General features: G+C 39.2%; 1 protein-coding gene across 1 annotated transcript in view; it reads right to left on the reverse strand.

Moving 5' to 3' along the window:
• cdh22 (cadherin 22) overlaps positions 1-10,447 on the reverse strand; it is a gene marked incomplete at both ends in the record, with an annotated part of 79,054 nt that extends 68,607 nt beyond the window's left edge. The window contains one exon of the mRNA XM_080494929.1: positions 10,217-10,447. Coding sequence (XP_080351055.1) covers positions 10,217-10,447 — 231 coding nt within the window. The remainder of the gene's footprint in view (positions 1-10,216) is intronic.
• Positions 10,448-15,225: the final 4,778 nt, after the last annotated feature.

The raw sequence follows: 15,225 nt of genomic DNA on the forward strand, positions 1-15,225 counted from the left end.
AATAATGCGGAATCATGCCATAAACCCCTCTCAAAATTACATTTCATCCTCATCAATGCCCTCAAAAAACTTGTTTTATTCCTCGACTGCAGTTTGAAGTCTCCTGATAGGCTACCTCCGGAGCGGCCATCATTACTGAGGTTAAGGAAGACACCACAGTTCCACTGATGATTTACACCTTTTCTGCACATTGTGCCCTTCACAGGATGTGACGCCCAAATTAGGGGATCAAAGTCATTTCAAAGATTGTTAAAGGTAGAGACATAGAGGTGCTGGGGCTGAAAAGTGAACTTAAAAGTGCCCTTATAAATCAGAGCTATACTTTCCTCTAATGTGATTAGAAGACATTCAAGAGGTAGCAATAGGCGCAGCATTGGTCCCATCCCAGCCTCCCCTTTGGCTCTTTAGTGAGCACTAGACCTGCTCTCTCTTTCTCTTCCTCACTCACTCACCTTCTATGTGAAATTATAATTCAGAGCTGTCTATGCAGTGTAACTGTGGTTCAATCTACTGAACAGACCAGGGGAGAGGGGAAATCGCCCTGGCCTCCCTGGTTAATATTTTATAAAGGCTTAATTAAATAGAGGCTTCTATCACCCTCGCGGGGATTTTCATTAAGTATTTGTCGTAAAACCGTGGAATAATGCAAGCCTGTGCCTTGATATTGCTTCTCCCATCCATTCTCTCCTCCCTTTTTTTATCTGTCTGTTTTTTGCCTTCTCTCACCATTCTGAATCATCCTGAAGAAAAATACATGAAAAGTCAGAGAAAATATACTGCCAGATACTTTGGTGGTATCAATATTTCAGTTATAATAATAAAAACGGAAAAAAAAAGTTTCAGTGGTCCAGGCTGTGAAGAGTTATCCAATATAAGTGAGCGTACTCTTTCACCGCTGGATATGTTTCCCCCAGACGCTCTCCCCCTTACATGCGCTCTGTATTTCTAAATTAGATTCTGCAGACAAGAGTGTGTGAGAGTGTGTGTGTGTGTGTGTGGTAATGTTGTCATCATGTGTTAATTCAATTGCACAAATGCTGGCACCACGCATGCAATACCCTGCCTCTCGCACATGGATGCAACAAATCACACACACCTACCGACAGTATTCTTGCATGTACACACACACACACACACACACACACACACACACACACACACACACACACACACACACACACACACACACACACACACACACACACACACACACACACACACACACACACACACAGTACATAGTGAGTTCATCATTCTGCTGGGATGATGCGTTTTCTACCCCCCTCCGGCTGGCTATACCCATCCTTCTGTCAGTCTACCCTGACTGCCGTGATTCAAGTTGGCAGCTTGAAAAACACACACACTACGCTTAGCTGGGTTGTTCTCGGCAAACGAAAGGTCACAGCCAGGACGTCACTTGCTTGGCAAAGAGAAAAAAAAAAAAATGATAATCAGACATGCAAACATGACCAACACATTTATATTGTAAGAAGACAGGAGCAAATTCTCCATCAGGATCGGACATAACCTTAAGATTATACAGCTGGGAAATCAAATGTAGATTTACTCAATTGGGGGTATGGTTGACAAAGTTGGTAACAAAGCAGTAAAGAGGGAAAGAACAACAAAAAACACATGGGTGAAGCACGTAATCACTATTTATTCTAAACACAAAAGCTGCCTATTGATGATTAAATACCTCCTCGTGCTGAAATCTGCAGCTTCCTTATAAATGAGGAAAAGTGCTTTTGGACTGCTCGAGTTCAGCCAACTAACACAAGATTCAATTTGTGACCTATTTTCCCAGTTAGCCCACAGGAACTCCGAAAACCACTCCAGTAAAATAATTCACTTTTATCATTAAGGACAAACCTAACACAGCTACGAGTGTGCAGGGTGTACTGAGAACATAGCGAGTAAGAGAAGGGGATCGTGCTGGAGGAAATGTAAGATTTGGACTTCAAGAATCTTGGCTGTGTGGTACTTTTATTTTCCTTCACCCACAGTGAAAATGGGTCATAATGGTAGTCTATTGTTGAAGGCTGAACTCGAGCCGACCACTGCCACTGATCTAGGTCTTTGAGAAAACTACAAACATTTTACAACCACCCCTCAGGACAGCAGGAAGGAAGTTTTTATCCAGAACAGACTTTATTTTTTGGGGCGGGGTGCTTCTTTTTCACGTGTGTTTCGTCAATGTTGCTCTGCATGACTCTTTTCCAACAATTCCTATATTTTGTATAGCACAAGATACATTTTATAGCACTTATTAGTTGCCTAAATTAAACAAAAAACTACAGTTAGATATCAAATATATATTTTAAAGGGATTTTGGTACCCTGGAATAGAAGAGCTGTAAAATGAGAGGAAATGCATGAGGCAACAATAGCTGCAAATGCTATTCTAAAACCTCCGTTTGGCATACTACACAGCTGAGGGACACGGTGGTGGAAAACATGATATTTTTGAAGCCTTCTGAAACTAATTTACTAAAATATTCTCCACTCCTTTGAGCCACAACTCAACTAAAATCTTAATATAGAAACAAGGTACACACAGTTATACCTTCTTGATGACTCATGCTTTTTGTCAGTGCCGATATCTTTTTTTATGTGCATCACTCATCAGCATCCATATGTTACAAAAACAACAACAAACTTTTTACTGATTGCTATACCAAGTGCAGTGTTTATAAGAATTGGTACAAATAAGAATTACTCATGTCAAGCTTGCTATATTTGAACAGTACAAATTTGCTAGGATGCAAATTCACTGTATGCATGCCAACATAAGTATAATTTGTCAGACTACACACACACACACACACACACACACACACACACACACACACACACACACACACACACACACACACACACACACACACACACACACACACACACACACACACACACACACACACACACACACACACACACACACACACACACACACACACACACACACACACACACACACGCCTCCTAAAATAACTTTCATTTACCAATGTCTGCATGACAAAAAATTAGGCGAAAGCACGACAGACTCTCCACAGTGTGAATATGCCCTGTATGGTGATGGGACCCCTGTTTGCTCCTACAGTCCCAAAACACATGGTAATGGTTACATGGTGACTTTGAATAGACCACAGGTGAGAATATGTGCGACTGTTTGTTGATCTATGTTTGTCCTGTCTGTCTGCGATGGATTGACAACTTGTACCATACCCAGTCATACTCAAGTCACCCTTCACCCTTAGAGATCATCTCCAGCACCCGACGACCCTGAGTGGGATCGAGACAAGGCAAGGCAAATGTTTCTATTTAAAGCAGATAGATGGACATATCATAGATATTTCATAAATTATCTCACTCTATTATTTAAACACAGTAAAACTTGTTAATTTATAATTTATCATAGTAGCAAACAGTCATCATGACTGAGCGTCTGGCTTTAAGTTAAACTTGATGCAAGTGGTAGTCAGTCATGCCTAGGGGTTTACAGTGGAAGGCTGTAGGGTGACTCAGGGGAGAATGAGGTTGTTGATGCCCTGTCACAATCACCTTTGGGTCATAACAATGTGTCTAGCTGTCACTATAGGCTACACCTACTGAGGGGGATGACATATGACTCACACAGTGACACAAAGTTTCCTTATTTGACAGTCAGCTCTTTTTCACTGAGTGCATTTCCATACTTAACGTGGTCTGAATAACATGGAACAAACACACATTATGTGATTAGGTAATGATAAACTTCAGTTTCTATAGTATATATAGATTATAGCCTACGAGGATGAAATATAGAGCAGAAGAGTGTGTACCCCAGCCTTGCTCATAGTTGACTGGGATTAGCTGCAGCGATGGGTGGATGGAAGTCTACATTAGACCAGATCAGAACAGACAAGACCACAATAGACTAGAATAAGACAAGCATAGAATAGAGAACAAAACTCAATAGAATAGTATGCAATACAATGAAATAGACTGGAAAACAATATGATTGAATAGAATAGAATAGAATAGAATAGAATAGAATAAAGTGGCCACATTTTGACATTTGCAGTGGAGATGGCAGAACGTGTGCTGCACTGGATCTTCAGTTTATTGAGGGTTTCAAAGCGGGAGCAAATTGGCTGTCTTATATTTAAGTCTGTGTAATCAGGAGTCGACCTGCCACATTTCACTGCAGCTTGTCAAGCTCTCTGATCTTAACAGCTTCAAAGTGTTAACAAGGTGACTGTATCAGAGACAGCCTAGGTGGAGACAGCTATGGGGAAGGAATGGAACAGACTATGGGAGACAGAGCCAGAGATGAGAGGGGGGAATAAATGGCAGCATGGTGAGAGGAGTGGGAGAAGAAAGAGAAGAAAGTCAAAGGAGCAAATTAAAATGAAAGAGATGGTTCTGAATGGTGAAGAATAAGAGGCAGACCGGCAAAAGCTTAGACAGGCAGAGGAGTCATAAACCCAAAGAAAGAAAATGAAAAAAATACTTCATGGAAGGTGATTAACTCTTTTATGATAATACATTTAAATGTAAGAATCTTCTTCTTTGTCCTCTGGGGGAAAAAAAGGAAACACAGAGCTATAAAAACGCACAAGAGCAGTGCCTGCACAGTTTTTCTTTCGTGTATATGTACTCAACAAGACTTAAGCTGCTACATTCTGCTTTGATGCGAGTGTTTTGATGTTGTTACGGGTTGACACAGATTTAGCTAACTATAGCCTGGATCATTATGACAAAGAGGATTGCAATAACAGGCTTTAACAGTTGTTGTTGTTGTTTTGAGTACATAATAATGCATTTTTACCTTGCACAAACATGCAAACATATCTCACCACTATGTCACTTTAAAACACAACATATATATTTACTTTATTCACCCATATTGAGAGAAATGTGTTAACTTTATACATATTACATTTGCCAAAGAAAACAGTTTCTATTAAACTTCTTTTGAATTTGAGTGGTTTCCTTACCATCCTTGCATACATTTCCGTTGAATTGGTTAAGTGCATTTAATTTTAAAAAATGAAGAAAAAAAAAGAAGGGGCTCCATTATTACCTAAATGAGAAAATGTATCAAAAGCACAGTCAGTTCCTTCAGCAATTCCCTCCAATAATCTCCAGCTTGGCGTTCACAGAACCAGGGGTCATGTTGGAGCCAGCTATGGAAAATTGCTTATTTTGCTGCTAATTTTGAGAAATTGTTCCCTCTCGTTTCTTCTGGCAGGTTGCCCAAATAAACTGGCTGACATGCATAGTTGCACATGCTCCTGACTATATGTTGTATAATTTCCCAAATGGTCTCCAAGAGTACTTGTTTCCTAAAAAAAGAAAATTGTCTCAACATTAAAATTGCTCTACATTTAGGAGTTGTATTAAATGTTTGCAGATCCCTCAGTACTTTCCGAACTTTAAAAGTAGGCGTAGTTTAAGTAAAGAGAGATATTAACTATGATCCATTTGCTAGGTAACTATGACTGTATTGCTTTATTTGTCTGTCCCTTAATTGAAGAGAACAGCTCCAAGCACAGAAACAATGTAAAATAATAATAAAAAAAAAGTCCTTCAAGGGTAGTTTTGCTTGTACATTGTTGTGGATTTCTGCATGTATTTATCCACCTCCTCTTTTAAAAAAAATTTTTTAAACAAAATTTGCAATTAACATTGTGAAGCAAACCTGCAGTATCCAAAATCTTCCCACTATATAGATGCAGATCCAAAACAAAGTCCAACTGACACACAGTAGTGCCAGATGCAGACATATAGATTGGAAAGGTAAGGCTCCGAAATGGCACAACAAACATCTCAAAGTGTGCTTGATAGAATGAGCACATGTCCTAGCATAGAAAGCTCTACAGAGACGACTTATGTCAAAATATAAGAGAAAGAAACTTGATGGAGGGGGTGTGTCATTTTTGCTTCCCTTACTATACTCACACAAACAACCCTTTAAGGCTTTCCTTAAAGGAAAGCCAGACAGGTTTCCTTCCTTCCATCATATAATTCAACACAGTGAAAACACATAAATATCTAACTATGCTGACATCTTTAATAAACTTTGGGTCATGGAACACACTCTCGAGAAACACAAAGAGTGACTAACAGTCACACACACTCGCATTCATTTAAAGTGACCGATTAACTTCCAACACATGCTTCTGGACTACGGGAGGCAAACATGCAATGGCCAAACAGACAGGCCCCCAAACCAAACCTATATGTTCGTCTACTGACTAAATGTTCCCGATCAATACAGGCAATCATGCTATTGATTTACTGATCTAGAGTAGTAGCAAAGTAGTGGCATCCACAGCATGAGACAGTGCAAACTTGGCAAGTTGTGCTGAGTTGAGGTAAAGTAATATTGGAAAATGGGGGAAAACTGCATGTTGCAATTATCTAGTATGGAAACACACCATTTGGCTTTAAGCCTCTTTTGTTCAAAATAAAGTGTTGATACTAGAAATCCAGGCCTCGAGTTCATGTCTGTGTGAGTGCGAGTAACACCTGGAGAATCGCATCCACACGAACACATGCCATTAATACCATTGATAGCCGTGCCCACTGCTCCAGTCATACGAAGAGTAATAACTTGAGATTATTATATTAATAAAATCATCTCTCGTATCCCCCTTGCTGTGTCACTCTCTCAAACTCCCCTAAGCACTTTTATATCATTTCTGAGCCTTGCCTGGCACCCCGTCCTGTAATGAATCACACATCAGCACATGAAGCCTCCTCTTTCCTAGGCTCCCTTTGCAGCCTTCTCTCTTTCTTCATTCCTCTTCCCATGTATCACCCCGTTTGTTTGTATTTTTTTGGTACGGTCTCACCGCAGACAGACAGCGTTGCCGGTTGGCTGTGTTGTCGGTCCTGCCAGGAAGAATGCATCACAGTCACAACTGGAGACAAATCATAGTTAAGGAACAACTACTCTGTAACAGCGGCCACTGCCACCGAGAACATCCTCATTAATTTGTAGAAAATAGAAAAATCGATATGTGCATATGCAATATTAGCTGGTCAATTGCCATGTCGAAATGATTAGAAACGGGGAGATTGCATGATTGATGTGTGACTCATCGCTGAGTCTTGTCCTGTCCGCATTAATGTTCCGTCTTTTCAAATCATGTCCTACATACGGCAATCGGATCCTACGCGCTGTCCGCTCTCATCAACTCAACGAGGTTCATTTGAGAAAACAGCTGATGAATTGGATGTGAAGAAGAAGATGGACCAAAAAAGGGGAGAAAATGTTCCCAATTGTACATATGGCACTGAGACGAGTCCAAACAGACTTGATTTGACATGCACTCATCATCTGTAATTTGCTGTTGAAAAATAACATTTAATGATCACATCTCTGGTGTCAAGACAGTGTCTTCATTAGCAAGGGGAAGGGGACTGCTGAGGGAGTTACTACTAGATGAAGACAGTGTTACAAAAGGGTGAAACTGAAGAGTTTTCAAAACAACAATGTAACAATATAGCTTTTGAGGAGTCGAAAGGAGCCAAAAATCGAAGCCAATGTAATTTTTGACACACCATTTTCACACAAAGTAAATGAAATACAAATGGGAGGTAAAGAAATCTGAAAACTTTGTAGTGTCTGTAGCAATCTGTTGCACATGTTTATGACTAGTTAAGTGTGGGTTAGTAAGTAATCACAGTTTGGTACTAAAGATTCATATGTCTTATTTATGTTTGCTGCCTGCGGTTACAAGGAAATTGTACATAAGTTAACAGCCTGGAGGCATGTGTTTGACAAATGAGCATCTTTCCTCGCTGTAAATCTTTTCCTCAGTGATCTGAAAGCACTCGCCCTTAAGCAAGAAACTTAAAAAACAGAAACCGGTGGATATAATAGATTTCTACCATCTGGTGGTAAAGCTGTTAAGGTTAATGAGTTTCTTAAACACTTTGTTGTCAAGTTTCTTTGTGCACATTTGCAAAGCAAAATTGTTGTATCTAAATCTTTACCCGTTACTAAAATGTTCAACTTTTTAAAACGATAATACTATAATTGCAGTTAAGTATTTATTTTTTAAAAAGTATTAAAAAAAAAGTTAGACTTTAAATGGTGCGTTCTAATGCATTCTGGACTACTAAATACTACATTGCGACATGTAGATTTTGCATCTTAACAGTAATGTATTTCCTTTCCTTGTTTTTTTGCTTGACATTTTTGATGATGCATTCAATGTACTTTCTTTCTTTGTTTAAAAAGTATTTTTTTCTTTTCGAATTGGTCGTTTCTGGGCATAATAAAAACCTGGGGTTAGTTGTGAACTGAAGCCGGTAATTTTGCTACATTTTCACAAAAAAAAGATTAATTTGGGTCAAGTCGTAATGGACATTATGCACATATTTTTAAATATTCTCTTATAAAATGGTCATATCATTTGTCTAGTCTAGTCTAGTCATTTGCAAAGTTTGACATGCCCACCACAGCGGGACAAAAAAGCACTGGACAGAAAGTGACGGCATTGTGTTAGAAAAATACATATTTAGTGTTTTTGCAGACAAAGACAAAAGCCCCCAAAAATTTAAAAACATTTAATCCTTGTTTACAGGTGATACACCTCATTTCACTGCCAGTTCCTCACAGAAAGACAATGGGACTTGTTATCTTTATTGCTACTTATTCAACGTCTGATGCCTTGATCTTGTCACTATTACCTTACGCTGGGAAAACGCTGGCAGAGGCAGAGCGGCAACTGCAATACAATTATTGGTAATTATGAGTATTTGTTTGGTGCAAGTGCCTGTTTAGCATTTCAGCAATTCTGAACGGTGAAAACACACACACACACACACACACACACACACACACACACACACACACACACACACACACACACACACACACACACACACACACACACACACACACACACACACACACACACACACACACACACACACACACACACACACACACACACACACACACACACACACACACACACACACACACACAGTATTACCAGGTGTTTTATGGTCAAAGTGTCCTTGAGCAATACATTGAACCCCAAACTGCTCCCAATAATGTAAAGTGCTTTGAGGACTGTTCAAGTGGTGAAAAAATGCTATACAAGTAAAATATATTTACCATTGACTAACTTTTAACCAGATAGCTTACTGATCACAACCAAAATATAAAAACAGACCCAGTTAACCACTAACCTTTCAATGATATTGCAATGATATTTGAGCATATTTAGTATCAGGGAAGATAAAGACAACAACTCACAAATGTTGTGGCGTTCGAACCTGTTTAAAATGTGCAAGGCCATGTGATATGGATGATATTGCCAGCTGTGCCAACATATTTGATTATAGGAGTCTGAATAATTAATTCATGCATTTATTTTGCTGTAGCCATATGCCATCTACCTGGTTCTGAAATAAGTAGCAACCTTGTCTTTGAAAAACACTATTGAAATGGAAATCACATCACTGCGACTTCGAGTGAAGACAAACCATACTTACCAAAGCACGTTTATGAATTGTAATGTAATTGTTAATACATGAGTGGCATGTGCAAGACTTTGGTTAACATAAACAACACTACAAAACAGTACCAACCTAAATAATTTAATGTCAATCGATCCACATGGAACATAGGATTTGTAAAGTTGTCATATGACTTGAAGATTGGTCTGATGCTTCAAGCTTTGTATTTGCAATCAATAATTATGTTCATCTGCGAGCCAACTAATTGAACATTAGGTACTACTAGTTGATATAATCTGTCATTTCTTTTGAGCTCCTAAATCTAAACTGAAGTCAACATATGTTTAGAGCAATGAACTATGCAAGTTTTTTAATGTCTTCATTAGATGAAAATATGAATTACAAATATTGATACTATTCTAAAACAACTTGTGTGTCTAACTGGTTATCCAAGTCTGCACAGGCAGATACATTTTTATTTGGCTGTTTTTTTTATTTTCCTCGAGGATGTGAACAGAAATGATCTGTACTACTCATTAGAGAAATGTCAGATGCTTCATGGAGCTATTGGTAAAATATCTTCTAGTAAGCCTCTCGTAAGACATTTGTGTTATTGACCTTGCAACTTTGAAATGTGTGATACAATATCAATTTGATGAACAATAAATATAATACATATTAGCAATACAGTTGCAAAAAGCAAAAAGTTGACGGATTTTCCATTCATTCTATGAAAAGAAATGGTGCCTCACCTTTCCAACGTATAATGGTTCTGTGCCTGTGTACTCCTCCACCACAAAGAATTGGTTCCACACCCATCCTCTCTTCACTCGTTCCAGTGATGAGGGCCCTTGTTCCTGTCTGCTCGTTCCTGAGGTTGTGTCACTAGTCCTTGAGGCCTCACACCAGGTGAAACAATAGCAGCTTAGAAGACTCATTGCTGCCAAGACTGTCAAAGCTTCTGCTGTCCAAAAAGGAGCCATTTTGATAAAAGAATAAAAGAAAGGAAAAAAAAAAGACTAAAGCCTGCCTGTCTCTACATGTAGTCTCACAGATACATGTGGACAGGAAGACGCTTCTTTAGCCGTTCTTTCAAATCAAATACAACTTCACCGGGGAAAACTTAAAAGGTCCTTGTAAAATAACTTGAAAGTTAATCCATGGGATCACAAATCAATCTGAAGTTATCTTCTGAATACAGGGCAGGTCATGGAGCATATTGGATTTGTACCACCTGGAGAGTCCCTGCTTGTATTGTAACATGGTCAGTAATTCGGATTCTTCATAGTATCTCCACCCACCTTACAGAGTATCTGATTGTTTTTCAAAGTATGACCTGAAAGTGAGAAAACAACTGACTTCAAAAAATGCCTTTCAAGGTTTTCTGAAGGCAACAAAAACAACAGATGTGACTAGATTGGTTTACTGATCAGCAAGGAAATTGGGGGATAAAATGGATATAATGGCACTCAAAGTGGATATGAAGAATTTCCATCCATTTCTGATTTTTTTTTTTTTCTCAGTGGCTGTGCTTCCAAATCCTCTTCTGGGTAAGTCACCCACAAGGGCTAGAGTGTGTGTTTCAGGCAGTTTCTTACTAAGCTGTCCAAAAATGACTCAATTAAACTTTTCCGACAGGAAAACTTATTTGGGTCCAACTCCTTGAAAAGTCACAACTGGCATTACCTCCTGAAGCAGAAAACTTGAACTGAGAAAAGGCCAACTGATTTCACTGTTGGTGATTACGCCTGATCTTTGATCGCTTTCCTCTTCAGAACAATCCATTGGTTTGGAAAGTTCATTTTTCCAAAGGTCCTACATTGTTTTTTTTCCAGCATCATGACAGATCTCTCAGCAGCTCGAAGGCTGGGAAAGGACAAACCTGGAAGACAGAAAAGACAAATGCAGTTAGATTCCCTTCAGTCTGGATTTCAGCACGTTTGTAAAACATGTAAAACATGTAAAACAACATCATACATAAGAAACAGATACAGATTATTTTTTCATTTTCTATCATGGTTAGCACCACCATTTTCCTATAAAATCGTTCATCAACAGAAGCTAATAAATAGTACTAAATGCCATTGTAGGCCAACGTAAAACCCTATTCTGATGGCAATGTATGGCTCATGGTGCTTTATTAAAACTCCTGTGTCCCTGTACTAATCATGTTTGATCCTCTCCGGATCATCTGGAGGAAACTATTTCTCACTACGGATTCTTGCGTTCAGAATGGATTGCAACACTGTATCTGCATTGGAGAGTGATGGCAGAATGGTGAAAACAGGACAGCAAACCAGTTGTGAGGGAAAATAGGAAGCAGAGCACAAAAGAGGTGAAGCAAGAGAGAGAGCGAGAGAGAGAGAGGTCATTGTTCATCACACACTAGACCCAAAGCATCTGTCTGCCTTTCGTCCGACTGATGGAGCAGCCCTAACCTCAGCGAGCTGATTAATTGCATGAGGGAACACTAATTGGATAAAAGTATTAATCAATTAATTCCATCCAATGAGGCGACTCCCCTCTAATACTTCAGACAAACACTGGAGAGAGTGAGGGGGTAGCGGACACGCTCTTTGGCTGTTGTGAAACATGTACAGAGGTTAGGCAGAAAGACAGCGCTGACGGAGCAGAGAGGGGGAAGAGGGCGCGGGGGGATCTGAAGGAGAGAGAGCATGACAAGAAGAGAGGGGAAGTACTGAAAAATGAAATGAGTCAAAGAGTGAAAAGGCAGACTGTGTGTGACTGTGGGTGTGATTAATGGTCCCTTTGAAACATTCAGAACAAAAGGTGGATGACAAGAAGTGGAGAAACAATAACATTTAGTATGTCTCTGGCCTTACAACCTCGAGAAAAAGGAAGATTGCAAAAGTCGCCAAAGAAAAGCTCCTCAAGCCGGCAGGTGGTTTAACCTATTGTATTTCCACTTGCTGGGAGAAGACTTCTAATCTCACTCGCCTTCTGCCCAGTAGCAAGCTTGGAGCTTCCGGAAATAATTCCTTCTCAGACTGTTGGTCAAGGCAATGTCCGTGGTATTGGAAACCAACTGCTCTGAGGGTGTGCAATCTCCAGAGCAAACAGTTCAGGGGCAACTGCAACAGCTCGGACCTCTTCATTTACCTCCACACTGTCCACACCATTAATGGAGAAACTACTGTATACGGGCAGTTCCATGTAATAGCCCGACATTATTATTGTACCTTTATTGGGTACTCATGTGATTCAGGAATTGGATTTCTATGAAGCACAAAAAAACACAATTTAGCACTTCACTAATCAAGATATTAATGCTTGCTGTGACAAGTGAGCATTTGGCAGCTACCACATTTCTTCCTCATTCTTAGAAACTATGATGTGAACAATAATGACTTGGGTGACCCTTTGTAATCATTGCTGCTCATTAAGGATTTGCAAAATGTGTTGTAAACTGACAACATATGACACTTGTGCTTCAACACTGGTGTTTCTTTTGCTCATTTGCCTTGATAAATCACCTCTTTCTTCGATTTAGTGCTCCCACTTGCTGCATATAAAGGATGGTGACTGGGTCTGTTTAGCAGCCTGTGTTGCAAAAGCCTCTAGAGTATAGGACAGTGGTACTTAAAGACAATTTCACATTTTCACAAAAATACAGAGACATTTTTTTTAGACACACTTTTGTCACATTTAGTCCACAATTTATTACATTATAAATAGTGATGGGTTGAATTTGACTCTTAAAATAATCTTAGAAAAAGTACATTTTTGGTGGTCAACTTGTGCCTCAGTTGAGCAACTTGCAAGAGCAGTGTTACATCTGGTACGTGGTTCTCAGACAAGAATGATTCAAGCTGAATATCCTATTAAGCAGGTAACGCTCGCCATGCTCAGCATCTGAGCTTAGAGTGTTAGCATGTTAACACACTAATGGATCCCACTGTGCAATGATGTAATCTGATAACATCATTAGAGCCTCCATTTAATTAGAGCACCCACATGTCTCACAAGCTTTGCCCCCTTGTGTGTCAGTGAGGCTTTCCTCCAGAAACATGTCGTCTTCTAGCAGAACATGGGAGCATAATACATCTTTAATGACATATATTTCATTACATAAGCAATATATGTAACAGAAATATGCACCAAATACCAAGCAGTTGGGGAAATGTATTAAATATGGGAATTATAATGCTAGACTGTGTTGTTATGAGAATCATCCAGCTGACATCATTCTCATAAAAAAACTGACCCTGCCCCAACATTTTGCTCAAAAATGATTGTCTTTAAATTCGAATTAAGCTGTAATTGTTTTCTAAATAATACGAGATCTTATCTTCTCTTCGATCCATGAGTAACGTTCACTGTGAATTAGCGGTTGACTTACTGGTTAAGATGACAATTAAAGTCTAAATGTTACACAGGCGGGCTTCATTAACAAGGCCCAATACACACCTTATGACCGCACCGGACTAAAGGAATCATAAAAAGAAATTTGCAGAATTAAATTGATCAATAATGAGTCTGCCACAGACCATAAGAGTGGAATGATGTTAATTTAGCCCAATATGTTTTTTTTTTTTTTTTTTTTTTCCCCCCACCATTAAATATAAAACTGAATTCCAGAGAGAGAATGCAGCAGTCAATGATAACTTTGTCTCAACTCAAACAGATTTTCCCCTTCAAGCCCTGGACTGATTGGCATGGCAGTCCAACACTGAGTGCCTTGGCACCATGCATGTGGTTGCCTGCATTCATTAACAGTAGGAGTGTGGTTGTTGGCAGTGATAGGCTTATTTTCCAGCATTCTCCTCAGATGGAGCATTGCTCAGACAGCAGTGAGACAGAATGTGACCAAGCTTGTCTGACTCTGCCCTGTGCCCCTCTAAATTCCACTACTTGCCCCCGCGCATGATGACAACCAGCCCCTGCTGACTGGCAAGGGGTGACATGAAATAGTTTTTAATATGTGTTAAAGCAGAGTGTCTCTATGTGAAACCAAGTTACAACAATTGGTTTTTTTTTTGTTTGTTTTTTTAAGCTTAGGAGGCAGAAGTCTGATCATCTGGTCACCACCTATTCATTTGCTGCACTGCCTCCTGCAAGAGATGCAAAAATGCTGAGGCGCAAAAACTTGCAGATATGAACAATGCTCTGTTCCTGTACCATCTGTTTGGGTGCAATGTCAAAGTCTGTCATTATTCACAGAGTTAGAGTGCCACAGAAACGAGTCATAAAGACCATGAAAATGCCTTTATGACTCGCAGCATTTATCACTTTTGGTGCCCTTCTTGAAACAATTTTTTTCTGAATGGGTTTTTGTGTCAGTAACTTAAATATACCATAAGGTTAAAACAAGTTAAACAGAACTTGACTAAACTGTGAATGTTGCAACTGTTTCCTTTGGAGCATTTCTTTTTTCAAAAACTCCTATTAACAACATGCTACTGGACTACGGTGGCCATAATACACAGAGTAGTAATTTTCTTAGCATTGCCTGAATAATTACCCATGCTGCATTTATTAAAGAGCAGATCACAATAGAGACTCATGAAGGATCATAGCTTAAATGAAATACATCCAAATGCTGTGGAATAGACCACAATCCACAATTCAATGATGCTGTGATTTATTATCAGTATATTTAGTGAAATAAAAAGGAAGAATAATCTTTTGTGGAAAAAAACCTTTGAGTGACAGTAAAGAAACGCATCTCAAGTCACTTGACTGAAATTGATCAAAAACATGCGTTTCCGAGTTCCCAATTAGTTATATTTGAGCTACGAAG

Source organism: Blennius ocellaris, assembly GCF_963422515.1.
Source record: "Blennius ocellaris genome assembly, chromosome: 4".
Classification (NCBI taxonomy): Eukaryota; Metazoa; Chordata; class Actinopteri; order Blenniiformes; family Blenniidae; genus Blennius; species Blennius ocellaris.